Raw genomic sequence first — 27,521 nt, 5'->3', positions numbered from 1 at the left:
ATATGAAATTTGGAGCAAAATTTTAGGGAGAAGAAAGCAGGCTATTTTGGTCTCAAAATGTGAAATCAGTAAACGGCGAGGGAATAGCAAGGAATGGAATGGCTATTCAAAGCCCCCACCCCTGAATACCTATTACAGCTGCTGAGGGAATAAGAAAGGAATGGAATAGGCAAGGAATCGGTAAACGGTGAACCAAACTGTGGAATAGGGGTGTAATTACTGTAGCGCGCGGAATAGGCAAGGAATGGAATGGCTATTCATGCTAACCAAACATGCTGTAATAGAACAATAAACGAGCTTGTTCGTAAACATAAACGAACCGAATACACCTCTGTTCGTATTCGTTCATTTATTAAAGGAACATAAATTTTTTGTTCATACTCATTTATTTAGCTTAATAAACGAACATAAACAAACATTATATGAACGATTCATGAACAGTTACAAATTAAGTGGACCCCTAGCTGCAATTACATTTTAGTGGGCCTTACTAATTAAGTGGTTACCAAACATATTACAAATTTTTAATTATAAATAATTACACCAAAATTCAATTATTTAAATATATAAATAAATTAAATACTACAATAAATTTGGTTAAAGCCTTAAAGGTGATATTTGGATCGAGATATGCAAGCTCTAGAATTGAATGGCCCATACTAATGAACCAAGAAATGGTCCAAACCATTCTAAAAAACAGGCCAAGTTCGTGGGCTTTGTTTTGACCCGTAATAGACCCGGTTCAAAACTTCAAATTAAGAAGCCCTTCTCCCTTTCTACTCAAAGGCAACTTTCAACGACTGAGCGAACCCTTACTCTACCTGAACTTCGGCCTTTAGAAACTAGGACAGAAAAAAGAAATTCCCTCGACAAGCGGCGCCCTGACTTATCTCAATTTGAGAGAAATTATGTAAGAATTTTGTTTTCTTTTCCAGTTATCTGCTGAATCACTATAGTGTATTCACAATTTGACGATTTTGTTTTTTTTTTCTTTTGTAAATTTTTGGTTTGTGAAGGTCTAGAATATGTGTGAAAAATCTTCCAAAACATATCGCGGAAGATCGTTTAAGAGACTTCTTTTCTCAGAAAGGAGAAGTTACAGATGCCAAGCTTATGCGCACCAAGTAACTATTAACTTCTTTCTTTTGTTTTGTTTTAAAATTTTTAGTTAATTGTTTCTTAATGAATTTATATTTTTAATCAGAGATGGAAAGAGTAGACAATTTGCATTTATTGGGTACCGTACGGAACAAGAAGCAGAGGCAGCTATCAAGTACTTTAACAAGTCTTATCTTGACACTTCTAGAATCATATGCGAGGTTTGCCCCTGCTTTTTTTTTTTTTTTTTGTCTTTTGGAACTTCAAAGGGCTTGCCATAATTAATGTTTTCGTATGTAGCTAAAGAAAGAAAGATGGTATACTTATTGGGAGCTGAATTGATTTTGAAATGTATTAGAAGAAACAAAGCTTATGTTGCTCTCTTTCAGATTGCTCGTAAAGTTGGGGACCCGAACACGCCTCGTCCGTGGAGTCGGTATTCTGCAAAGAAACAGGATAATCTGACTGAAGCTACGGAAAACACAGTTGGGATTAAAGGTTCTGCCTTAACTGATTTTAAAGGTGGGAAAAATGATATTGAAAATGGTGAGAATGATGATGACCCACAGCTTCAAGAGTTCCTTCAGCTTATGCAGCCGAGGGTTAAGTCTAAAATGTGGGCAAATGACATTGTACTTGACACCCCGGTAAATCAGAGTAGCAAAGCTACTGAGAGAAAAGGTGTAGCTGAGAAGGAAGGCAGACAGACATCGGCTCTGGTGGAGCCCGACTCTGATGAAACCAGCATTGCATCGGATGAAGATGAAACCAAAGCATCAGACAATGTTGCCTGTGATGAGGTAATTTCGGATATGGATTATTTCAAGAGTAGGGTGAAGAAAGATTGGTCAAATTCAGAAAGTGATGACGATGAGGAAAATGATGATGATGGTGATGGCCAAAAGGGAAAACAGAAGTCACTCTCTGAGAATGTTATCCAGGATGAGACTCAAGAGGATTCATCCAAAGATCTTGATGGTGAAACCCTTGATCCAGGCAACCCATCTTTAGGCGTGAAAGATGACAGAGATGAAGTCCTTGAGAGTGGTCGACTTTTTGTTCGTAACCTGCCATATACAGCAAAGTATATTTCTGTACTCAACTTGCTGGTTTTATTATTTTTTTAATTGTTATTAAGGGCATTTCATGGCAATATATTCAATTTTGTTCTATCTTTTTTTTATTCCCATTTTCATCGACAGTGAAGATGAGTTGACGGAACTATTTGGCAAATTTGGTGATATCTCAGAAGTCCATCTTGTTATTGATAAAGACACTAAGCGTTCCAAGGGAATTGCATATGTTCTTTACAAGGTTCCAGAATGTGCAGTCAGGTATTATTTGTTAATTTATTTTAGTGTTGGTTTTGATACTTCAAAATTTGTCAAAGCTTAATTTGAAGGTTTGTTAATACATACATGCCGAGAGCTCATAATTGAACATAGAAGGAATAAATTTTCTAGTGCATTTGCTAGGTGCTATAAATTTCTGGTTGCCCTCTTGAATTCGAGGTTTGCATAAGGGTAATGCTTGTTTTTTGGGGCACAGCAATTCTATGGCTTACCATACATACCTAGTAGAACTTTTAAAAATCCTATTTTTCTACTAATATGTTATTCATATATTATAAGATTCTTTTCTTTTTCTTCACCTGCAAAAGATTAAATGCAGGCTGTTCCCTTTGGGAGCTTTAATTCTTAACCTCTTGTTCTCTGATTTCACTAATAGTAAAGCGGAGCTGATCATTCAGCCTTCTGTGTTCCTTACATATTTTAGGGATATATCTGTGCTTTGAATCGTTTTATGATATCCTATATGAGCTTATGGATCTTATTGCCTGATTAAATTTTGCAGGGCTTTAGAAGAAGTGGACAAATCGATTTTTCAGGGTAGATTATTGCATGTTATGCCCGCAAAACTAAAAAAACCTGCAGACAAACAAGAGTAAGCAGATGCACTTACAATCACTCTTTACCCTTCAGGTTTCAATGATAATTGCTTCCCAGATATTATGGTCATTAATCCAATGTGCCTATCTCTTAGGATCAATGTTTCAACTAACCAAGGTTCAAAAAGCTTCAAGCAAAAGAGGGAGGAAGAAAGGAAGGCATCTGAAGCTGGTGGGGACACAAAAGCATGGAATAGTCTTTTCATGCGCCCTGATACAGTATGTTTTATTGAATATATCACAGCATTTGTTTTCTCTTTTTTAACGAAATTAATCCTAGGCAGTTTCTGTATATTATCTGAATTTAAAGTATGTTCTAGTTTTTGTCATTGACCATGAAATGCTTTGTCATTTGCAAAGGACATTTACTGATCTTGAACTGCATTTCACATGCCCTTTTGTTATTAACTTAACCATCCTGACAACCCATGGATATGAAATTATTTTATTGAACTAACAATCTCTCTGACCTGTCATGTTTTTGGCTCTGATAATAGTAGTCTTACATCTTTGGCTATGCTGTACTGAAGTGCTCTTATATGTTAATTATGTTGCTATTGTATCATTGACCTCTCTTTTCATTTTCTTGCATATTAATAGGTTGTTGAAAACATTGCTAGGAAATATGGTGTGAGTAAGAGTGAGTTACTTGATCGAGAAGCAGATGATCTAGCTGTGCGTATTGCTTTGGGGGAAACTCAAGTGATTTCAGAGACAAAAAAGGCCCTTACAAATTCTGGAGTAAACATCTCTTCTTTGGAGGAAATAGCTGCTGGTAAAATGGATGGGAAAAAAAGGAGTAACCATGTTCTGTTAGTCAAGAACTTGCCATACGGTTCATCAGAGGGTGAACTAGCTAAGATGTTTGGAAAATTTGGGAGTTTAGACAAGATTATTCTCCCTCCAACAAAAACATTGGCCCTGGTATGCATTTATGTTGTAATTATAACTTCTAAATAGATTTTTGGTTTAGGGCTATGCATTTGGAGGGGGGGTAGGGGAGTACTTTTTTTTATTCTCCTTTTAAAATTAATGATGTGGAAACATGTAAATGTGAAGAACTGGCAAATTTGATTTCAGGTTATGTGACTGTTATATGGTGCATGACTGTTTTATCCTTTATTGATGATTTTGGTGTATGGCATTTCAGGTTGTTTTCCTAGAACCAGCTGAAGCTCGTGCAGCATTTAAGGGTTTAGCATACAAACGTTTCAAGTGAGTTTTCCCCCTCTTTTAGACATTAGTTTAATACCTTTACAGCAATTCAGAATAATGAACTTACTAGTATATTTTCTTATTGGAGGAATATTAGTTAAAGTTTCAAATTATCTCCAGATGAATGCTAATTTGTTTTTATTTTAGTTGTACTTGCTTAAACTTGGCAGTTGTTAACCTGAACGGTTTCATTCTGGATATCTTCATATATATTTGTTAGGCACTGTGGTGGATCCTATATTTTAGAATCTTTCAAGTGTGCTGGAATTAGTATTCATGGTACCTGAATTTGGTTTTCTTCCATTAATACAGGGATGCTCCTTTATACTTGGAGTGGGCTCCTGACAATGTTCTGAATAAGAGTTCAGCCTCTGAGGGTGACAAAAAGAATAATGTAGCTGTTGGTGAACATGATGTTAAAAGGGCAATTCTGGAACAACATGTAGAAGGAATATCAGATGCAGATATCGATCCTGATAGAATTGAGGTTCGGCATATGATATGAGTTTTCCTTTTTCCTCTTCTCTTTCTTTGGTGCAATAAAGCTTTTGCTTTGATTACTTATCATTGCTTTTCTATCTCAGTCACGATCTCTATTTGTCAAGAACATCAATTTCAAGACCACCGAAGAGAGCTTGAAGAATCATTTCACTGAACTTGTGAAGGAAGGAAGAGTAAAGAGCATCAGGGTAATTATTTGGGTATTCAGAACCTTTTTTAAATCACTATCGATCTTGTCCTTCTGATACTTATGGGTTTGCCATTCTTTTTGGCAGGTAAAAAAGCACTTGAAGAATGGCAAGCAAGTCTCGATGGGTTATGGTTTTATTGAGTTTGATTCAGTAGAGACAGCAACAAATATTTGTAGAGACTTGCAGGTAATTACAATTAAGATCAACTAGCTTAAAAAATATAGTTTCAACAATTTGAGGTGCAGCGTTTTGATGCCTTTCTCTCTTTTAGGGAACTATTTTGGATGGGCATGCACTTATCTTACAACTTTGTCATGCCAAGAAAGAACAAGCAGTGAAAAATGTTGAGAAGGATAAAAGTTCAACAAAGTTGCTTGTAAGAAATGTAGCTTTCGAAGCAACAGAAAAGGATCTAAGACAGTTATTTAGCCCATTTGGCCAGGTATTTTTTATTTTGTAAACTTATAAACTTCATAAATGATTAAGGACTACATATTCCCCCATTACATAACTAACTCTAGTCGTCATCGTTATACAATTCTATATTGCTCATGAGAATCATTGTAGTGAATGATGGAATCTTGCATGATAAAGAACCTAAAAGGGAAAAAATATTGAAACTTGATTAATTTGAACCTAATTTAAGAATTTTTAATCCAAGCTCGGCACTAATATTTTTTCTGCTAGACACCAAAATGTTCTATGTTTCTCTAGTTGACCCTAATTTTTTTTTTCTGGCTGTCCAGATCAAGAGCTTAAGACTACCAATGAAATTTGGAAACCATAGAGGGTTCGCATTTGTGGAGTTTGTTACAAAGCAAGAAGCTCAAAATGCACTTCAAGCACTTTCAAGCACTCATCTTTACGGTCGTCATCTGGTAAGTCGTCTCCAAGATTTAACAATTTTGCATGTCCCTTTTCAACAACAGCGATGTAAATGCTGTCTATGATTTTCAGGTGCTAGAAAGAGCAAAAGAAGGTGAGACTTTAGAAGAGTTGCGGGCCCGAACAGCTGCACAATTCACCAATGAAGAAAATGGGTTTCAAAATCCAACTAGATTATCAAAGAAGAGGAAGAACATGGATAGCTTGGACGATGGCAGAAAGAAGTTAGAAAAATTCTCAGATTAGCACTTGAAATGGAACATAGTGAATGCAGTGGGGTAAGCAGGATTGGCTTTTCTTCAATTTCTGCTACCTCCTATTTGTATGTTATGCTTGCTTTCATTTTTTTTCCTTGTTAGAAGCTACAAGCTAGCATCAATTTTGTAGGCCGCTTTTGCTTTTTCTTATTTAATTTGTATGAGGATGGCAAAGTGTAAAATATAATTTATAGATACTTGTTTAGATCAAATATTTTTGGTCTTCCCTGAAATGTTTTTGATCCTTTACAATTGACACAGCAATCTACTGCAGATTCCCAGGTCTTCAAAGAAAAACCAAATCCCTAAGCTCCCCTCTTGGCATTATTTTGTGTTTATTCTGTCATCTTATACTTAACATGAGCGTTTATATATAAAGGGTTATTATGAGTTATTCAGTAGATGAGAAAAGGAAAAGGTCATTGGCTATTTGGCATTGATTTGCTTGCTTTCCGAATCCAACTAAGGTGGTGATAGTAGGTATAAGCTACTGGGTTTTCCTTGTTGATTTCCAATGTATTTTAGTAGGATGAGTTTGGAAGGTACTCAGGTTCAGGGAGTCAGTTTTGGATGTAAAACTTGTGTACAAGCTCGTCGTCTATATGAAGCATTCACAAAAAACTTATGATAAGCATTTGTGTTTGATAAATAGTTAAAAAAAATTTGTTCTAATTAAAATAAAATTTTTAATATTTAATTCTATTAATGTGTTTGACAATTTTATTAATTCTTTTAATTAATCCAAACTTTCAGCAAAAAAAAGTGTTGAATAAATAAGTAGATAGATAGTTATGTTAGAAATGTTAAATTGATTTTATTCTAAAAATAAATTATTTTTTTCTTAAATCTAAATGTTATATTTAATTTTTATGACAAAGCCATACAAATAAAATAATATATTAATATTGATCTGATTAAATTTAAGAAATAAATCATTTTAGAAAACAAAATTAATGTTATAAAATAATATAATTATATGTAGAGAAAATATTTGGTACACTAACCCCACAAATAGGATTAAGGGGTTGCCAAGCATTCTATAAGATTATAGTAAAATATTAGAACAATAAATATTTAAAAAGAAGAAGAAAATAGACACATGTCAATTTTGTAAAATTACTTGTGAAATAAAAAAATACATTGTCAGTAATACTAACACTTATATTTAATACTTAACTTTATTAAGGTTAGTATTTAGTATACTAACATATATTTTTTAATTCTACAAATAACCATAAAAATTGAAATATTTACTTTTTAATATATTACTACACTTCTATAACACATTTGTCAGACCCTGTTTCGAGTCGAAAAACTCTATTGATAGTGTACTAAATATTTTCTTATTTTATTAATATACCAAAGCGGAACTCTCTCTTTTTTTCGTGCAATGCATTAGCTATGTATAAAACTATTTGAAATATAATAATGTTTTGAATATAAAAAATGCTATATTATTAAAATTATAAAACATAAATAACTTTTATAAAATATGTTTATTTTAAAATTATTGTACAACTTATGTTTAAAAACAATTATAAAATATTTTTAAACTTAATTAAAATACAAAATTTATTTATTCATGAAAGCATTTTCATTTTTATTATGGTTGATTTCATGTATAAATATTGGCAAAACTAGTAAGTTAAAATTGATTATGGTTTATTTTAATATAATATAACAAATTCGATTAATTTATAACAAACTATTAACCTCTAACTCTTGCATAATGAAGTTCACGGGTCGGGTAAAAAAAGAAGAAGAGAAGGGTGTAATGGTAAATTAAATCGAGAAACCGAACATTGATGAGAGAAAAGACCGACCAACAAAATCAGTAAGCCAGAAACGAGTTCTTTGGCAGCCAGTCAGCCACTATCTCTCTCTTTGAAAAATCTTAGCAAAATAAAATCACGACATGGAAACCGCTTCTTGTTCAATCCTTCACACTCTCGCCTTCTCCAATAACACCGCAACTGCAACTATTAACAATAACCACCATCTTTTTCTGCCTCCTAAAACCAATCCTTCATTTTCCTCTACTTTCCCGAGGAACTTCAACTTCCATGGAAAACCCCTGCAATTCAATGGCTTCACTGCTTTCAGCTCACCTTCTAGTGCCCAGAGCCAAAACCCACCTCAGGAACTAGCTGTTCTTCTCGAAGTTGATGGGTAATTCTTTATAAGGTTAACTTTTTGGTGTTAATATGGTTTTCCCTTTCTTTTTCCTCATTTTGGTTACTGGGATTTGCCCTTTTTACTTTTTTTTTCAATTCAGCTGTTCAATAGAGCAATTTCGATGACTATGCTTGAGATACAATTCTTAATTGTTTCAGGGTCATTATGGATGCATATCGTTTGGGTAATCGCCAAGCCTTCAATTTAGGTGCGGCCAAATGAAGTGATCATATGTCTATTCCGCAAAAGGATCTAAGTTAATACTTCAATGATTAAGCTTCATGATCATTTGCTAATCATGATCATTTGCTAATCATTTGTTTATTACTTCATTTACTGTTTATTGTTCAAACATTTCCAGCATTTCAAAAGCTCGGGCTTGACTGCGCAAACTGGACTGAACCCGTGTATTCAGATCTTGTAAGGTGAAACCTTGGCTAAGGTCGTCTTTCCATGTATATATAAATGATTGAAACTATGAATCGTGTTGAAATGCATTTTGTGATTACTTTCCAGGAGAAGTGCTGGTAATGAAGAAAAGATGCTGGTTCTATATTTTAATCGAGTACATTTCTCGTCGTTGAAAGCATTAAATCGCTTTAGAGGTTTGCATTGTATGTTTGCATGATATTATATCAATTTTGTGGCTTAAAGTCTGGTATACTTTGGCAGATTGGTTGGCCTACTTCATTGCCTACAAGTGAGAAGGAGCCATTTGTGAAAAGTGTACTGCGAGAGAAGGTAACCTGAATCTACATTACTCGTACTTAGGTGTAAATGGTAGATACTTGTATGTGTCCTATGCGGATATGTTGGAAATTTTTAACTGTATTTGGAGGATCCTTGAAGAGTCCGAACAAGACACAGTTGAATTGTGATAAAGAATGATATTAACTTTTTCATGGATGTAGTGCTCTCCTTATCCTTTCCTTGAAACCTTTGAGTTCTTTCTTCACCGTACAGTCTTTCTTGTAACTATGTAAGCTTTGCTTGCCATCATGTTTGCTGCTTGTTATAATGTAAAACATGTTAAGCCAATGGATGATCATCATATTATTGGCAGAAAAATGCACTGGAGGAACTGATGCTGAAAAGTTTACCTTTACGACCAGGAGTTGAGGAGTAAGTTGTCGATCTTTGTGTTTTATTCATTTCTGAAACCTACTTGTCCTCAGCACCAGTCCTTCAAATCTGGTTTTACTGTTGTGTTTATGCAGTTTTATTGATGATGCATGTAACAAAGGAATACCCGTGATCATCTTAACAGCCTACAGTAGAAGTGGAGAAAAAACTGCTCGGTATGTCCTAGTGATATCCAATATTATGCTATGCATCATTTCTGGACTATAAGAGATGTAATTCCGCTATGATTCGAGTATGCTGCTAGCTTTTCTCTCCCTCTTTTCCATCTATTTTTTTTTGTATAAGCATGTTCCGGTTCATTATACAGCAGCACCTTGTAAAAGCAAATCTCAATGACATAGTTTATCTGTACTATGGAGTCCTTTCGAGACATCCTTCTCAATACCTCAGAGATATTGACGGCTTAAGCTAATGAATTTAACTTCGAACACTTACCAGTTTGCTAGAGTTCAAGATGCTTTGTTGACTGCTTGCAAGCTTGCTAATGTTTTCCCTTTGCTGTCAAAAAAAAAAAAAGTTCTATAGTTGAGAAACTCGGTGATGAACGACTCTCGAAAATAAAAGTTGTTGGGAATGAGGAAGTAGAAAAGAGTTTATATGGTCAACTTGTGTTTGGCAAAGGAATGTCTTCTTCTTTGGATGAACAACTAGCTAAGGAAGCTAGAAAAGCAGGTATATATTCTCGGTCCTTGTATTTGGTGAGAAAATGGTATGCATTCTTTCAGTTCGGTCTGTTGGTATTAAAAGGTTTTGCTCTTGCTTCGTTGCCAGCTTCTGCTGAGAAACAAAGAATAGCGGAGGAGGTTGCGTCCTTGCTGAAAGTGAGTGTTAACATTGATACCAGCTCATCTGAAAGGTCAGACCTCTACTTCCTATTTTTGTTCTTTAGATTTCCTTTTTCTAACTGAGGCCGACAAAGAAAGGAAATTAGTAACTTGAAATTCATGTAACCTTTTGCTTTACCTGTCTGGAAAGCTGTTAATTCTGTGCTCCACATGGATTCTTGATTATAGCTTCACTTCTGGTTTATTTCTTAGTTATCTTGTTTTTTTCCTGGAATGCACCCACAGTAAGATATTATGACTTCAAAACCGGAATTGCAATACTTAAGACGACTAGCATTGCAGCACCACCATTTTCAAACATCCTTAGCAATTGTCAATAGTATTTCTAGTCAATGCTGATTGTTGAGAAGTATATAAATATACTAAAATTTCCATGATTTTTCGAGATAGGGAAAATAGAAATGGAAATGCATGGACTTATGTATTATATTCTGTTTATGCGTGATTCGCCGAGTCACTCATTTGGCTGAAGCATTACCAACTTCCATCTGATGTTGTGAATGCTATCTAGGTTGGAGAAGATTGTAGCCTCACTACGTGCAGGGGCAGAGATTGCTGAGGTTCCTGTCTACAATTGCATCCTCGTGGCAGGAAGCAAATCTGGACTTGCTGCAGCTGAGCAGATAGGCATGCCCCGTGTCGCGCTGCGGAGCAGGTAAAAAGGCTTACTCCTCAACATTGTCAATCATGTAATGCTATTCAATCCTCGTTTCGTATGATGTGAATCATTGCTTGTCTACTCTTTTGTAGTTTCACATCAAGAGCAGAGTTCCCTACAGCCAATGCTATAATGGATGGGTTTGGAGGTGCAGATCTAACAATCTCTAAACTATGCCAAAAGCGATGGTCTTGACCCTTGAAATATTCTTCATCAAGGTGCCTGAGCTGATTGCTCGCCATTTAATGCAATCCATTTGGAAACTTTAATGTTCATTGGTCAAGCAGATACAGGCTTAAAATTTGTAATATGATTTTTGTTCAAGATTGTCATACCTTCCTTCACAGCAACATTAGGTCTTGCTTTTTCATGGATTTCTACACATTTAGCTTGCAACTTTTCAAGTTGAAATTCCTGTTGGTCTGGAGCTCCGACATCATATCCACTGAAATCAGAAAAAAGGAGTACTAATTAATGCTGCAATTGAAGTTCAATTGGAAAAAAAATAGTGTAGTATAGTTACGTTTATCCACTAACCTGAGAGAATAAGGAAAGCACCGAGGACTGAACTTAATGTTAACCGTACAATGCACAGGCGGAGAAATCGATATTATCCTTTAGCTCCAAGGAGAGGAACACGGGAATGGAAGAAGCAAAGGCAAGTACAGCAAAATTAAACCAACTTGTAGCATCAAATGATGTTTTGGGCTAGAATACCCGAGTGTCACTTAGAGGATAAAAAGGAAGATGTCATTAATTAAATTTATTCAAAAGTGCGTACAAAACAAATCTCCCTGGTAACTTTGGCAAACTCATTTAACATATAGAGCACATCCAAATCCTGCATCCTTCGTTACTTATGTAAAAGACTCTCTCTCCATATATTATATATCCCCATTTTTCATCCCAAAGAAGATTTTAAGTTGCATGAGGTAGTACTTGAACTAACTTGGTATACATTCTACACCGGAAGACTAGCTTTTATTGAGAAAGCTCTGCTTCTTGAACTTTTGTACTTCTTCTCTGCATTAAGTTAGGGCTCGAGTACTCGACACTACTATCAGACACAGAAACGTTGGATGATACAGATGACTGTGCAATTGAGCTTGATGGATTTAGCTGACTTTGATTCCTGAAGCTCTGAAAAGCTACTGATGATTGCTGTTGCGTGGGGGACTCTGGGGTTCGATGGCCTTGGGCCTCTTCAGCAAGTCGCTTTAGAAGATTCATGACAGTAGGAAGAAACCTTGATGAAATAGAGATTAGCCCAGCCAGCTGGAAAGAAATTGAATCAGTTGGTAACATTTCAAAGAACAAAAGAAAACATAAGGACATAAATCCACAGTAAAACGTTTCAGCACCAAAAGCAGAAATTTGAAGGAACATATGCTATGGGCAACTTCACGTGAAACAGTAAATCACTGGCCACAACTACCAGGAAGAATTAACAAAAATAGAGTGCATTGTCTTTCATACTCACAGTGCCATGTTGAAACTGCCCTGGGACATCCATCTGTACCCACATGGCTTTTGAGAGTAAAAAAGCAACAAATAGAAACATGAGATAGAGAGGATTCCTGTTACATCAGCAAAGAATTATTATGAGCACAATAGCTATCAAGGTAGAATGTAAACAAGGAAGATCCATACTAGTATTATGAACTGAGATAAGAATCAGTCTTTATGTCAATATTCATGCTAAAGAGCATTGCACAGGAACAAAACAAATAAGAAGAAGAGATGAATAACTGCACAATACAAGTTAGATTAGATGAAATTTACCTTAGAAGAAGCATAAATTCATTAAATCCAAGGACAACCATTGCCACAATTGCCCATGGAGGAGGTAACCAGTTGTTACTTCGCTTGTATGCCTCCTAAAATAAGAAATGAAATCATTAGAAAGATAGCCTAAACTATTTCCTCATTGATATGCCATCCCCCACAAGTAGCAAGAGTAGCAACCAACTGGAGCATTAGATGACACACCTGTGCTGAAATAGCTTGAGTAACTGTATATTCAGTCTCTGATTTGAACTGTCTCCATAGTGACTTACATTGTACTGGTGTAATCAGGGTATTCTCAGGAGGAACCTAATACATGTGTGACTTTTAGATAAGAAACTTTAGTTTGAAAAAGTACGATGTACATTTCAAAACTAACCAACCCATATTACCTCCTCCCATGTGCTAGAGGCAAGAGGGTCTGGAGAAGTCACGGTTCCTTCCATTAGGGAAGAAAGTAGTATGTTTTCGATTTTATCTGGTTTCTCGTCCAACCGGATGGCAGCCATAACAGCTAACAGCCTCAGAGACTGCAACCAGAACAATAGTTAGAAGTTTTGCAGATTGCTGAAGCACACACTTGAAATATCCAAAAAGATTACCGCAGCACGAGCATCCTTAGTAATTGTCTTAATGTCTTCTTTTCCAGTCCAAACTCTTGGCATTAATTCGTTGTCATGACTGAAGACAGTTGAGAACCTGATACAGTAAATCAAGCATTAAAGACAACAGACTATTCTAATCAAACAGCAAAAATAATACTTAAAAATTAAGGTTCTCTACCTATCCTTCATGAGGATCAGAACTTTTCCGGCTTCCTCTCTTGCTTTCTTCACCACCAAATTTCTTGCATAATCCCTCAAACCTTGCAGCATGCTCTCAATTGTAGGTTGGTCTAACTCAAAACTAGAAATGGCAGTTGAAAACTCTAACACAGCAGTCTCAGTCTCACGTCTAAGAAGTTGTCTTATTGAAGCCCAGGTGTCTCTTCCAGCAGCATCAAATAGAGACTCCACTGGTTCACATAACAATTGTCTAAGCTTTTCCTGAGTAAAACTAAAATGTCAACACTTGGCCGATTGATAAAACAATGGTGAAATGTTTTAATAAATATCTATAGATATAACAGTCCTACAATGTTGATTTAATAAATAAAATTACCTCATATCTAGCAACCAATTCTGACAATTTCGCATCACGAACAGATAATTTGTGAGCATCAATATCGCGTCGCAGTTTTTCCCTAACTTTAGAAGCATCCCAATTAGCCTGTTTGATAGCAGCATCTGGAAGAGAAGAAAATAGACCAATGAAGCAGATGTAACAAGTTGAACATGCTAAACTCAGTACTTCTAAGATCATATTATTATTATGATAATTTAGGATTACTTGGCATAGGTCATTACAGCACAAGCACAAGATGAGAAGTTATTACATTACCTGCACATCCTTGGTCAAACTCATGCATACAAGACTCAGTACATGCACGAGCAGAAGCTGCAAATCCTTCTGCTTCCTTCAGCATCCGTTCTAGTCTAGACTTAAAATTTTCAAGTGCTTTGAAACGTAAATGTCCCAACAGGTTGAGATAAGCAGGATGCACAAGCTGCTCAATTCAAGAGAATACCTCAATCAGAGGAAGTTTTTTGCGCAATATCAAAATTTTCAACAAGCTTACTCATTACGACACATACTGTGAACCATTTGAAAACCATACCAGCCTCAGTGACTCTTGAACGGTACGCACATGCAAACAATACTAGAGCTAATTAAGAACAATCTGAAAATCCACTCACATGGCTTTTAACAGATTACATATTAAGTGTAATAGTTGAATACATCAGTTGTGTAGCTGCCAGGTTATTTAATTTACCATCAAGGGAGTCGGGAATTCTCTCTACAACAAAAAAATATCATAGAAAGCTCTAAACGAAGCCACAAGCAGAATTAATAGAACCAAAGAGAAGGGACAAATAAAATTGATAGATATTAATCAAATCACACCACCATGGTTCACTGGTTACAGAAGATGGAGATTATTACACCACCACCAAATATTGTCACTTCATCATTCATGACATGACAAAAGATATTAGGAAATCTAGCTGCAGTTGCATGTATGAAGATAATTTCAAGCAGACGATAAAAAAATCCTTGGTAAATGCTACAAACCTCTTAGAATTAAACACAGAAAGCTTGAATGTTAACTAGACAAACAATCTACCTTTTGAAATAAAATAAGTAACATAGTGGTAAGAGGCAAATGGAACTTACATCCAAAGCTTTTGACTCAAGATGTTTCCTTTTTGCATTTCTTACATCTTCATCGAAGTAGGTTGCCTCCGAGTCATATCTATAGCAAAAGAAATTTGAAATGTACAAACAGGATTATGGTGTGCAGGGAAAAGAACAGTGGTTCAACATGAATAATAAATTTATCGAATCATTTAAACAATAAACAATTCGGAACAACCCACGAAAGTTGAGTGAAGAAAACTTTTAACTCACAAAGGCAGGTAACATAATGCATAGCTTAGAGTCTTCACTACAGATATTTTTTTTTAAATTAGCAGACCATTCTTCTACATAAATCTAAAATTGAAATAGTGCATCAAACAATTATACGTTACTTAACATGCTAACCATAGAGATAAACTTACTCTGAAAAGTAGGTTTCTAGGATAGAGCTCAGCCTTCTCCCAAAACCAGATACTGACCCAAATTGAACAGCTTCTTCCAATGCTAACCAATCCTACATGACATTTACTATTTCTGTTACTAAAACAAAGTATTCGATTAGTCAAAGTAACAACTAAGTGGAAGATAACTGCAAAAAGTACCTCATCAGATGATAAGCGACAGAACTTCTCATTTGCAATCTCTTCACAACGAACTGTGGCAACCATTACCTATGAACATGATGATAAATCATTTGCTTAAATGGGAAACAAAGAAACGCCATTTGGATAGGAACATTGGATGAAGAGGAACCTTGTGAGCAGGAAGATCCAGATCCTTGTTCTCTTTTATAACTCTCCATATCTGTTGTGCGCTAAAAGAAAATCCAGAGGCAGGGACAACACCCCGTCTGTCACCAGCAAGTCCTCCTGGAGAAATAGAATTGAAAAAACGCTGCCTTAGTTGAGCAACCTGCATAAGATATCAGATAAGGAAGTAAGGCTCTGAAGCCGTGCTCTTTTTTTCTTAACATAAATTAAAATGGTTAGTTTAGCTTCAAGCTTCAGGATTATACTCATTCCTCCCCCCAACAAAAAAAAAAATCCATACGCTTCAAGCCTTCTCTCATGTATCAAAAAAAACAAAGGATAATTATAACCAAAGTACAATTATTAGGTTAAACAAATAACATGGAAAGGCTTAACAACAGTCACTAAAAGTTAGTTATAGCAAGTACTTTTAAAATATGATGAAACTTGACAACTAGAGAGGGAGAGGCTACCTGCTCTTTGAATAACTCCTCTTTTTCTTCATAGCTTGATAAAGCAGTGACCTCCACCTTCATGCCAAAGTTGAACGGTGAAGCAATGCTAATAACCATGCAGTAATATGTAGTAAATGCACACAAGTGATCAGCAAAAATAACATTCTTAATCTTCTTACATTAAAGAATTCACTGAGGGGTGTATCTTTATGGGCCGCAGGTTTACTAACTACATTCCATATCTGCAGTGAACTCAACCAATTAAAATGATAGGGAAAAAAAATAGAGAGAGAGAGGGAGAGTAGAAATACAGAATTCGCAACATTACCTTTTGAATATCTTCCCTTAGTATAGGCTCCAAATATTCAAGGGGGGTCTACAAAAACCAATCACAAAAAAGAGAAGGAAAAAAGGTGTATATTTAAAGGTTTCAGCTCAAAGCCAGAAAATGTCAAAATAAGTTCAGAAGAAAATGAAAAGAATTAATCCAGACCTTTGTTTTATCACGTATAACAAATAGAAGTGTTGTTTTCCGGGGGCTGAATAATCGCATCATAACCTTGATTAAAATTAGAAACAAGACTCTTAAACACAATAAATAAAGCAGATAAACAAAGGAGAAAAGGATTAGGTACACACGGAGTACCTGAAAAACTGTTTTCAGAAGCGGTTTGTTGGCAGCCTGCTCCCGACCAATATCATGACACCACCTATATCAATATCAACTGTCTGATTAACACCTAAATTTATTTCTAGCATCTTATTTGAAATTATAGGCTGAAATATAAGAACAAAATCAAACTCCATAAAAGCCAAACACACGCATCACCAATAAAGCACCATGACAATATAAACAAGAAACCGATAAAAGATAACTAAAAAAACAATGATGAGAAATGGCACAATGATTTATTTCGACGGATCAAAATTAAGATTTATAGTTATATTCAAGATTGTCCTAAAGCTGCATAACATATTATAACATTACTCATTTCTAATTCAGGATATTTCAGTGAACAAGGAGAAAGAACGGCAGCACAAGAGCCATTAGTAAGCAAAGGAGGTTCAACACAGACAGGCCTTCATCCACTGCTAGCCTTTGGAAAAGGCGGTGAGTCTATCAATTGAAGTTCGAATACATGTAAGGTTGGGAGGTTGAAATTTTTGTAAATGTGATCATGTTGGTCATCTGGTATGGGCCATCTAAATGTCCATATATCCAAATTTAAATGCAAAGCAATGATATAATGATAGAGATTTATAGTGATTTAAGAGATCCTAGCAGTAATGCTGACAATGTTGCTTTCAAGAAAAGAAACCTTTAATATTTTTACCCTGTCACTCTCTAAAAGTCCAGCGCCTGTTATTTGCCAAATTTTCTACAGATCATATGGCATGAGCCCTGTAAGCTCCAACCTACTGCAATAACCATCAAATCTATACATCAAAAGCATGTATTTAGATACGTACATGTTTATGAGCACAATATCAGCAATTGCCAGAGCAAAGAGGGCACTTTGTTTCTCAAATGTAGTGTCATCCTGAAAATAAGAAAATAAGAAAAAGCCAATGTAATGTAGCAACAAAGAAATGCAACTAACCAAACAAATGAAAATGACTGGAATAATCAATCAATACACATTTTATATCTAGCAATATAAACATTGAGATGCCCACTACAAAATCAGAAGCCTTATATGCCTCCATGTTGGTCTCTTTGTGTTTGTTGGTGAGGATGGACAGTGGACACCAAAAGGAAGCCCAGTAAATAGGATGTGATATATATATGCATCCTGTTAATGTCCCAACCGAGTAAATATTTCTACGATCATATCTTGCCAAAATAAAACAAAATCGAGGAAATTGTAGTATTCCACCCCATCCATTTAATCTGAAAAGCCTCTCACTGAATAAAAGCCCTTCCTCTCCAAATGAACCAACTTATAACTTGCTTTGTCAATGCAAATGCTTTTATCTTTAACATCAAATACTTTTATAAAAAGCTAGTTACCTCGCCCCTTTCTCTTCCATCGGTACCTTCCAAATCCATAGCAATTGTGAAAGGCTCTATACCAACACAATGTGCAATCCAAATACCCTTGGTAGTTTGACTCCTGCAATGAAATTAGATTAGTTTAGAAATCTATCATATAATAGAGAAATAAAAGCAGAAAGAGTATACTACACAGTAATAAGATAAGGGCAAATATTTATTCCTTCTGAAACAATAGAATCTGAGAATTGCAAGAACTAACCTTCCTCTATATGCATCCATCTCCCTGAAATTTGTTTGGAAAAGATGATTTAACAGGGTGCTCTTCCCTATCAACAAAATAGGAAACCTTTTAGTCCACAAGGCAAACACCATTACAAGCAATACATTATAAAAGCTAAAGATAAGAGCAGCCATCCCTATAAACCATCAGGTTGCCACAGAAAATATTACAACAGTCGTAATCAACCTAACGAGATTTACCAACGAACTAAATTCGGAGAAAAAATTTAAATGATCCAATAGTTATGTGTAAAAAAAAAGTATAATAGAAAGAAAAATGGTAATTATTGTATTAGCATGCAAGCATCAACTTTCAAAACAAATTTTCTGATAAAAACAATAGGACATAAATTCTCTTCCAAAATCCACTAAATGTTACAGACAAGTTCAGTATTTACATTAGACAATTAGAGAAAAAAGAATTTCGAATGCAAATATTCACTTACAGAGACAATTATCCACAAAAGCCAAATTTAACTAAACACAATCAATCAACTTCACTCGAGATTCAATCTCATTTTAGTATTAACAAAAGCAATACATTAAAGAAACTAGATTTGCTCGAAGAAATAAAGTAATAGAGTCGATCAAAATTGAAGTAAGTTTTGAAACAAAAAAAATCCGATTTTTACAAAAATCCAACAATATCTAATCCAAGAAACTTCAAGGAGCTAAAAGTAAACATGCAGACGACAAACAAACAAAAAACGAAGTGATAGAAAAAGGAAGCAAAGCTCGAAACGAATCAAAACGCAACGCACCGCTACTTTGAGGGCCCATGATGGCGACGACAGCATAAGAGAGGCCACAGTGAGAGAATTTAGTAGTCCGCATGAAGTTGTCAAGTCCAACCACATTGAACTCTCCATCTCCATCGATCAATTGTGTCGAGCAACGATGGTCTGTGTCCGCCATCTCCACAAAACCGGATCAAGGATTGAAAAATATATATATATCTGAGGAATCAAAGGTGGATCTGTAAACACCGAATAAGCAGTATGGAATTAGGTTTTGGTTGTTCTTGGTTCTGGTGAAGAATCAGGTACTGCAGACAGATACTTTATTTTAAAACTTTATTCTACTCTTGATGGTTAAGGCTTGTTTGGATTTTGGGTTGAGGTATAAGAAGGAAAGCGAGAGAAAATGCGAAGAGTAGAGAAGAAGGATCCAATTAGAAAGAAGCAGTCTTTTGGCTTACGACCAGAGTTTCGGGATAGCTTGTCCCTCGGGGTTGCCAGAATTTTCTTCTTCTTTTTTCTTTAATTCTTTTTTGGCAATGATGAAAATCAAATTGACGTGGTAAATGATAATGGTAATGATGAAATTTACTTGGCACATGTATTTGTCAATGAATATTTTAACTCTCATCTTTTAAAACCATAACTGTTCTTTTTTATCCTATCACGTTTTACTTAGGTTAATTATTAATTATTTTTAAATAAATTATAGAGTAATTACGTGAATATTAAAATATACTTCCAAATTTTTTCTACTTTTTACTTTTAACTTTAAATATTTAGTCCTCTATTTAGTCTAATTTTAACATTTTAAATCTTGTTAACATTTTAAAATTAAAAAATACTCATTTACTAGTCATGTAACAAAAGAATAGCATTACAGTTGACTTAAATTTAATAAATAATTTTAATAGTGTTAACAACTCTAAAAATTACATTAATTTTTATCAAAATAAAGTATTTAGGTTAATCAATAACATTGTAAAAGATTGAGGTACTAAATTATGTCAAAAAACTAAAAATATAAAAATTGAATCTTATATTCAAGTGTAGAATAAGGATCAAAATTGAAATTTGATCATTATTAAATATTCTTAAATTTGATTGTAACATAACAACTAAAATTGAAATTTGACTTAAAAAAGAGAGAGGTTAATACACATGCCAACTTTAGTTCTTATAGGAATAAAAGATTTATTAAGTAAAAGATGATTTAAAATAAAAAATTAAAATTAATATATTTATTAATTAAAAATAGAAAAACTTAGTAACAGCTGGGTATTATATCCATCAAATTTAGCCCGTAGCCCCTTAGCCTCTTGTTCCAGTTTTTTTTTTTTTAAGAATAATCAGCTGCGTATTATTATTAAAAAACCAAGTCGCAAAACAGCCCAACAAAGACAAAGAAATAGGCCCAAATATATGACCCAACCCAGCAAAAAGACAGGAGATGCTCCTGAAAAGAACAAAACAGAAACAGCTTCCAACTTTAATTGCTTCTCTTTCCAAAGCTCCAAAACTGTTCATCTGCTTCCTCCTTCGCTCCAGATCCCTCATCTCTCCGATTTGCATGACAGAATACTCGCCCATCAGACAGGCAAGTTACGCAATCGGTCCCTCTCGACTTCCTCTTCCACTGTTCTCTTTGCCTCTTATTCCAGTATTGGAAACGCAAATCTATCGTACTTCTCTTCTAAACAGAAAAAAGTAAAAATTACTGGTAAAGCATTGGAGCTCGGTTAAGAACGGAAAATTTGAACCTTGAGTTAGTGGTGTCCCAGAAAATACCAATTTCATCCCCTTGTTTTAGTTCTCTCCTCTTCACAAACTGTGTTATCCAATTCTTGATAAGCACGTTTGCCCCATTTTTCCATCTTTTGAACTTCATCTCATGTTCGGTGCGGGTATCGCAATCCCAAATTAATACGGGTAAACCTTCTTCAATTTGGGCTAGCTGATCGGCGTTCCAATGCGATAAAATATGAGACTCCACCAACTCCGATGGTAATATCAGCCTTGACATGTTTCCGAGATCACTTGTGTAAAGCTTCTTTTTGATGCACCATGGATCATCATGATGCCTCACTTGAGTCGGTATTTCAACTTCATTTCTTTTATTTCTATTCGTCAGTTTCCCCATTGTTCGTCTTTTCTTCGATGTAAACTTATCACTCGTAGTTGCTAAAGTAATGGCTTCATTGATCTTCAGTTTATGATGATTGTTACGTTCACCAACTTCAAACCCTGGGGGTTTATTCATTGAAAGAGACCATTCTAACGAGCTATCGGCATTGGATGTAAAATTATCACTCGTAGTTGCCAAAGTAAGGGCTTCATTGATATTCAGTTTATAATGATTGTTACGTTCACCGACTTCAACCCTTTGGGGTTTGTTCATTGAAAGAGACAATTCTAACGAGATATCAGCATCGGTAGCGTCTAATTTTCTTGTATATTGATCATTGCTTTCTTTGTAGCAAATCGCTTGTTTTCTCTCATCAGTTTTAGTGGACATATTATCAACGGAAATAGACAGCTCTAACGAAATTTTGGAAGTGGTATAGCTCGGTTCCGACAGAAAAACTCCACTGCTCTTCCCTATCCTACTTTGTAATTTATCGTAATGAATTTCTTGTTTTCCCAATGTTACAGACGACCACGACGAAAGAGACAACTCCAATGAAACATTGCTCTCTTTACAATCGGGGACATCCATGTAATTCAAAAGAATACCAGGCTTGTCATCTTCGTTTGTTTTTGGTTCCGGTTACCGCTAAAAGCCTTGTTGAATGGAAATTTATAAAAAAGAAAACAGCAAAAGGTTATTTCTTGCAGGTGAATCTCAACTCTAACTTTCTTGAAAATATATCTGAGTTTATATAAAGATCTCGAAATAAATTTGAAGTAATTCTTTATTTACCGCCTTTGTTTGACTTCTAATTTCAATAGAAAAGGGCTTTAGTAATTAAAAATTATGGATATGCTATGTTTCTTTTGGTGAATTTAACGTATATAAAACTTTTGAAATTAAACCAAACATTTAGAACCTGAGTATTATTTTGGCATAATGCGCATGCGAAATCATTATTAATAAAATTATTTCATAAAATAATTCTTAATTGAAAATTTGGATAAATTAATTGATTTATTATAATAAAATTAAAATTAAACTATTTTAATAAAGTATACACAATATAAGATGAACTAAGATACAATATAAATATTGAAAAATAATTAAACCATGAAACAACATGAGTATGAGTATATGAATACACAAATGTGATAAAATTTGTATAAAATAGATTATTAATGTGTAAAACTTTTATATGAATTTATATTAAAAAGGTGCAAAGTCTTTTTTAATTAAATAATTTTAAAAAATATGATGACTTGATTACTGACACAAACACAATTTTTTCTCAACAAAATAATAATAATATTATTATTAATAAAAGTAGAGAATAACGATGAAAAAAAAATCACCATCCAAATCCAAGCCATAACATTACAGGGAAACAACAAATAAATCTTTCCTGCAGACACCAAATTTATTACTAAATAGTTACAGGGATTAATTTATCGCCAAAGCTAATCCCATATGTTTGTAAAATGTTTGTTGCAGAACAACATTAATGTTAATGCAACCTTGGATTGGTATGAGTTTGGGATAGTATATCAACCATTCGAAAGTTCTCATTCAGGTTATTGAACTATTTGAAAGTTTTTATTTCAGTCATTAGGTTGTTTTTTTTTTTTTAAGTCTAGCTAGCGAGCTCCAAACAACGATTCAACAATCGGTATAGCAGATCAGTATCTATTGACAAATAGAATAACTTACCTTAAATCCAAGTTGATTTGACAATCAATATCGGAGATCAAAGAAGAAAGTTATTGGGATTTTGGTGCACATATCCGTTATGTTCAAAGCCATTTCATAAAAAAAAAATTAAGCTATAGAAGAGAAGGGGGGAAGAGCTTTCAATTTGTGCAAGTGGTGCATATGGAGAAGGTTATACAATAAAAATTTTAACAACTTAGTGATTTAAATAAAAATTTCTGAATAATTTAGTGATCAACTTATAACTTTTTGAAATCAAGTGAACAAAACATAAATTTACTAGAAATTTAATGACTTTAAATGTAATTTACCCATAGCGTAAATAGTCACCCACTAATCACCAATGAATCCATGAATATAATCCATAGGTTTGAAAACTCGAGCATGAAAAGAAAAATAAAAGCAAATCTACGTCAATTTAGTCCTAACTCTAAAAATTAAAATTTATTTTTAAAAATTATTTTAGCCTTTTATAACCCATCGACTAACCCATGTGAGATATTAAAATAAGAAAAATAGTACTCTCTTTCACATCACTTGCAACAGTTCCTTTTAAAATATTTTTATTATTTTTATTAAATTAGAGGCTAATTTTGTTAATAGACCAATGAAAAAGCCAACATAAGCTCGAGTAACTAAAATATTTAATTTTAAAAATTTAGTGACTAAATCGAAAAAATTAATAGTTGGGTGAAGAAAATAGAATGAATAGCATAGTCGGGTGATCATTTTATAGTTTACCCATAAAAATAATTTTCAATATGGATTTAACGTTTCACATCATCATTTAACAAAAAATTTTAACGAATGGACTAATTTGCATGCATGTTTGAAATGTATAAAAGTTAATTTACCTATTTTTCAAAGAAAGAGACCGAAATACAATCTACCTCTAAATACAGGAACTTCTATGATAGTTTTATAGTTTAAGGATTTGTTTATAATATTTAAAGTTTATAGATAAATTTAAAATTAATACAATATCTTAAGTGATTGTATGGAGATTACTTATGGGAGGAATGTTTGTGTTTAAATGTTTATGTTTAAAACCTTGTGGATAGGGCCTTAAAAGCCCTCCTTCATTTACCAAAATTTTTTTGTTAAATATTAATCTCGTTATAGATTTTTATCATATCTATTCTTTTTTATATAATGTCTAATAAGGGTGTGTAAATTTCAGGTTAAATCGAATTAATTCGGTTAACCGACCGAATTCAGTTAATCATCGGTTAATCGAATTAATTCGGTCAGGGGTCGGTTAATAATTTTTTGAAAGTTCGGTTAACGGTTAATTCGGTTCGAAATCGGTCGGTTAACCGAATTAACCGAATTTAATAAATAATATTATAATATATAAGTATTCGGTCGATTCGGTTAATTTTTTGGAAATATAAATTAATCGATTTGTTAATTTTTTATATGTCTATACTTGTTTTAACCAAATATATATATAAATTTCGGTTAATTCGGTTAACCGACCGAATTAACCGAAAAAGTTCGGTTCGGTTAAATTTTTTTGAAAAAATTTCGGTTCAATTAACGGTTTAGGGTTTAAAAGGGTCGGTTAATTCGGTTAATGATAATTCAAGTCAGTTAACCGATTGAACACCCTTAAAATAGGAAGATAACATGCTTCATCGCACTCGAACCCATGTCCTCCTAAACTTTAATTTTATATGAAATGTTATGCATGAATTTTGAATTTGTATAATTTTATACATAAATTTTATTTTGATTCAATTTTCACAAATTAATAGTGATATGATCTAATCTAATGCCATCTTATGTTTATTTACTATATACACAAACAATTATTTTAGTCTAATATGAAAATAAATTATTATATTTATTTTTAAAGATGTACAATTGAATCAAAACCATAATTGATTTATACATGATAATCATAATCAAAGTTTCATATAATAATTAAAGTACTAGATCATAATTTATTTTATCAAATATTACATATTAAACCAAAGTTGATATATGTTTATTTTTATATTAAGTGTGATCGGACTAGGTGTCCATTTCAATTGAATGTTCCATGTATCTCACTCTCTTTCTTTTTTTTTTTAACTCTTAAATCTTTATCGATCCATATGCTTTAAGTTCCTAAACTTTTCTCATATTTGAAATTTAAATTTTATATTTTTATTTCTAGAAATTTAGCTTATTTATTTTTCTAGGTTTTAAAAATTCAAATCTAGTTAGCATAGATTTATTCTATTGGATTTGACTAGTGTAACATTTTAAAATTTAAAAATTACTCACGTGTAGCCATATAACAAAAAAAATTATAACAAACTTGATTTAACAGGAAATTTTAATTATATTAACAATATTTAAAACTTACATAAATATTTTAATCAGAATAAAGTATTTGAATTAACTAATAATATTATAAAAATCTCAATTTTGAACGTAATATAAGAACCAAAACAAAGGAATGACATATGCCACCTAAGGGAAGACCATAGCATCCCTTTTTCCTCTACTGTGATACATTCAATATTATACTAGTATGGTTTTTAACTCGCACACGTTGGGTTAATTATTTTTGGGTTAAATAGTTAAAATTAAAATGTTGCAATATGCATCAAGTTTTTACTTTTTGTATATTTGAAATCTAGTCCATCTATTTTTCAATTAAAAAATTCAGGTCTAGCTATTAACATTATTAAAATACATCTGCTAAATTTGTTGATGTGACATTCTAAAAATAAAAAATGTACTCACTCGATAATCATGTCACAAAATGACATTGTAATGGACTCGAATTTAACAAAAATTCAATGATGTTAACAATTTATTAAATTTATCTTGGTAGTTTAATTAGAATAAAATATTTAGATTAACTAATGACGTTATAGATGTTGAGGGGATGAATTATGTCAAAAATTAAAGTATAAAGATCAAATCTCAAAAGCATCATGGGGACTGAAATTAAAATTTGACCATGTTTATATAGTTAAAACATAGAGGGACCAGATTTGAAAATTAACTAACTTTGTTTATAATGTGAGAAAAACGATGGCGTGTCAATGTGGGAAGGCCCTTCCTTTTATAATTAGAAAGTAGAGGTACCATAATTGAAATTAAACCGCTTTTCTAATAATGTAAAAAAAAAAGGAAAAGAAAGAATAACAAGGACACGTGTCGAAGCTGGAAACTCTTAGAGCCTTCCTTTTATATATAGTAGTATAGATATAGATATGAGTTTTTATAAAAGAAAATTATATATAAGCCTATATAATACTTTTATTAAATTTATGAATAAGCAATATATTATTATTTTAAATTGTTTCTAGTTTAAATAAAGAGTAATATATGTTCATGAACATGTTCATAAATATATTCGTTTAATGTTTGTGAACATGTTCGATTAAGTTAAATGAATATGTTCGTGAACATTAAACCAACAAACATGAACACACATAATTTTAACTAAAACGAACATTAACAAAAAATTGAAATTTTTAATGAACACGAACAAACTTAAAAGTAAATAAATGAACATGAACAAAGGTTGTTCGTTCAAACTCGGTTCATTTCAGTCCTATGTAAATGTATAAAAAAATATTTTTAAATATTTTTAAATTTTAAAAAATTAATTAAATGTTGTCATATCATCCACTTGACAATCATTATTGTAAATTCAATAACTAAAAAAATAATAAATTAAATAAATAACTAAAATAATATTTTAATAATTGAAAAACCAAAAAAACCATTATGCCATTCATTATCCGGATTCGTGGCTCCCTATTCTTATATTTTACACGTAATAATTGATTTTTTTTAGTTGATATGGAACTGTTGCGGATAGTATTTCATTATCTCCTTAATTATTATGATTTTTCATCACTTTTCCCAAATCCCACAACAACTTCGATGGCGTATGCCCAACCAGCGGCAAAGTGAACAATAGTTAGTCGAATGAAATTTTAAATTTTTATAGTCTATATCGTTATAATTCTTAAAATATTAAATCAAATTTTTATAATTTTAAATAGGGCTAAAATGAAATTTTATTTTTATTAATTTAAAATTTAAAAAAAATTTTAAAGAGCCTAAATGATAATTTTTCATTTTAGGGGCTGGGACATGCAGCCACCCCCAGAATCGACTCTGAGTCCAACTTCCTTATTATTCAACATATATTGCTCTCGTGGTTGCTTTTCTTCCTACTATAAATTTATTTATTTTTCTATTTTACTATAAGCATTTGTGTTATGTAGTGAGGATATAAATATGACTTAAGGGATAAGAGTGAAGTCAAATTTTTTTTTAGGCTGAAATTAAATTATATATTTTTATGATAGTAAAATATAATTCTGTTATTTTAATATTTTATATATTTATAATTTTTAGATGATTAAATCAAATTTTTATCATTTTTGGAGGCTAAAATGTAGTTTTATCATTACTAATTTAAAATTTTATAAATTATAAAAGGCTTAATTATTAAAATTTTCCTTTTAAAGGAACCAAGACCTCTGTCAGTTCTCCTAGATCCGCCCCTAGCGTC

General features: G+C 33.0%; 3 protein-coding genes and 1 long non-coding RNA gene across 5 annotated transcripts; 3 read left to right on the top strand and 1 right to left on the bottom strand.

Moving 5' to 3' along the window:
• The first annotated feature begins 782 nt into the window (after positions 1–782).
• LOC105777573 (uncharacterized) lies at positions 783–6,307 on the top strand. Its single transcript, XM_012600918.2, has 15 exons — positions 783–910; positions 1,017–1,124; positions 1,205–1,319; positions 1,488–2,182; positions 2,301–2,432; positions 2,953–3,042; positions 3,142–3,265; positions 3,647–3,970; positions 4,197–4,261; positions 4,574–4,748; positions 4,846–4,950; positions 5,038–5,139; positions 5,225–5,395; positions 5,700–5,831; positions 5,911–6,307. Coding segments are annotated over exons 1-15 (2,514 nt in total). The 5' UTR covers positions 783–908; the 3' UTR covers positions 6,085–6,307.
• Positions 6,308–7,912: 1,605 nt separating this feature from the next.
• Positions 7,913–11,327, top strand: LOC105776602 (CBBY-like protein). The gene is made up of 11 exons (XM_012599357.2): positions 7,913–8,264; positions 8,429–8,478; positions 8,632–8,695; positions 8,787–8,835; positions 8,943–9,011; positions 9,334–9,392; positions 9,488–9,568; positions 9,931–10,085; positions 10,185–10,269; positions 10,770–10,913; positions 11,009–11,327. Exons 1-11 carry the CDS (start codon positions 8,011–8,013, stop codon positions 11,109–11,111), a joined length of 1,113 nt encoding a protein of 370 aa, XP_012454811.1. The 5' UTR covers positions 7,913–8,010; the 3' UTR covers positions 11,112–11,327.
• Positions 11,328–11,644: 317 nt separating this feature from the next.
• LOC105776601 (protein ROOT HAIR DEFECTIVE 3 homolog 2) lies at positions 11,645–19,673 on the bottom strand. The gene is made up of 22 exons (XM_012599356.2): positions 19,180–19,673; positions 18,399–18,465; positions 18,155–18,257; positions 17,614–17,684; positions 16,790–16,853; positions 16,637–16,702; positions 16,472–16,519; positions 16,323–16,385; positions 16,162–16,218; positions 15,693–15,851; positions 15,542–15,610; positions 15,362–15,453; positions 14,976–15,054; positions 14,142–14,307; positions 13,863–13,987; positions 13,485–13,747; positions 13,304–13,400; positions 13,094–13,231; positions 12,906–13,010; positions 12,699–12,793; positions 12,397–12,493; positions 11,645–12,191 (listed from the first exon to the last, which is right to left on the bottom strand). Exons 1-22 carry the CDS (start codon positions 19,331–19,333, stop codon positions 11,898–11,900), a joined length of 2,472 nt encoding a protein of 823 aa, XP_012454810.1. The 5' UTR covers positions 19,334–19,673; the 3' UTR covers positions 11,645–11,897.
• Positions 19,674–20,516: 843 nt separating this feature from the next.
• On the top strand, positions 20,517–22,063 carry LOC128034141 (uncharacterized). 2 transcript variants are annotated; one of them, XR_008190249.1, is made up of 4 exons: positions 20,517–21,249; positions 21,365–21,479; positions 21,633–21,713; positions 21,808–22,063. It is a non-coding gene; the product is annotated as an uncharacterized LOC128034141 (long non-coding RNA). The 2 variants fall into 2 exon arrangements; XR_008190248.1 differs by having other exon boundaries at positions 21,365–21,713.
• The last annotated feature ends 5,458 nt before the right edge of the window (positions 22,064–27,521 follow it).

Source organism: Gossypium raimondii, chromosome 10 (assembly GCF_025698545.1).
Source record: "Gossypium raimondii isolate GPD5lz chromosome 10, ASM2569854v1, whole genome shotgun sequence".
NCBI classification, from domain to species: domain Eukaryota; kingdom Viridiplantae; phylum Streptophyta; class Magnoliopsida; order Malvales; family Malvaceae; genus Gossypium; species Gossypium raimondii.
The sequence above is the reverse complement of the archived record's forward strand: the minus strand, read 5'-3'. Positions and strand labels throughout refer to the sequence as shown.

Excerpts from the sequence above, each read along its gene's own strand:
- LOC105777573 (XM_012600918.2), top strand. Across the intron at positions 4,951-5,037 it reads GAAGAGTAAAGAGCATCAGG|GTAAAAAAGCACTTGAAGAA; the intron begins GTAATTATTTGG and ends TCTTTTTGGCAG. Across the intron at positions 5,140-5,224 it reads ATATTTGTAGAGACTTGCAG|GGAACTATTTTGGATGGGCA; the intron begins GTAATTACAATT and ends TCTCTCTTTTAG.
- LOC105776602 (XM_012599357.2), top strand. The coding sequence starts at position 8,011 with ATGGAAACCGCTTCTTGTTCAATCCTTCACACTCTCGCCTTCTCCAAT. Across the intron at positions 8,836-8,942 it reads TGGTTCTATATTTTAATCGA|ATTGGTTGGCCTACTTCATT; the intron begins GTACATTTCTCG and ends ATACTTTGGCAG. Across the intron at positions 9,012-9,333 it reads AAAGTGTACTGCGAGAGAAG|AAAAATGCACTGGAGGAACT; the intron begins GTAACCTGAATC and ends TATTATTGGCAG.
- LOC105776601 (XM_012599356.2), bottom strand. The coding sequence starts at position 19,333 with ATGGCGGACACAGACCATCGTTGCTCGACACAATTGATCGATGGAGAT. Across the intron at positions 18,466-19,179 it reads CATGGGCCCTCAAAGTAGCG|GGAAGAGCACCCTGTTAAAT; the intron begins GTGCGTTGCGTT and ends TTTTGTTGATAG. Across the intron at positions 16,520-16,636 it reads TTATACGTGATAAAACAAAG|ACCCCCCTTGAATATTTGGA; the intron begins GTCTGGATTAAT and ends TGGTTTTTGTAG.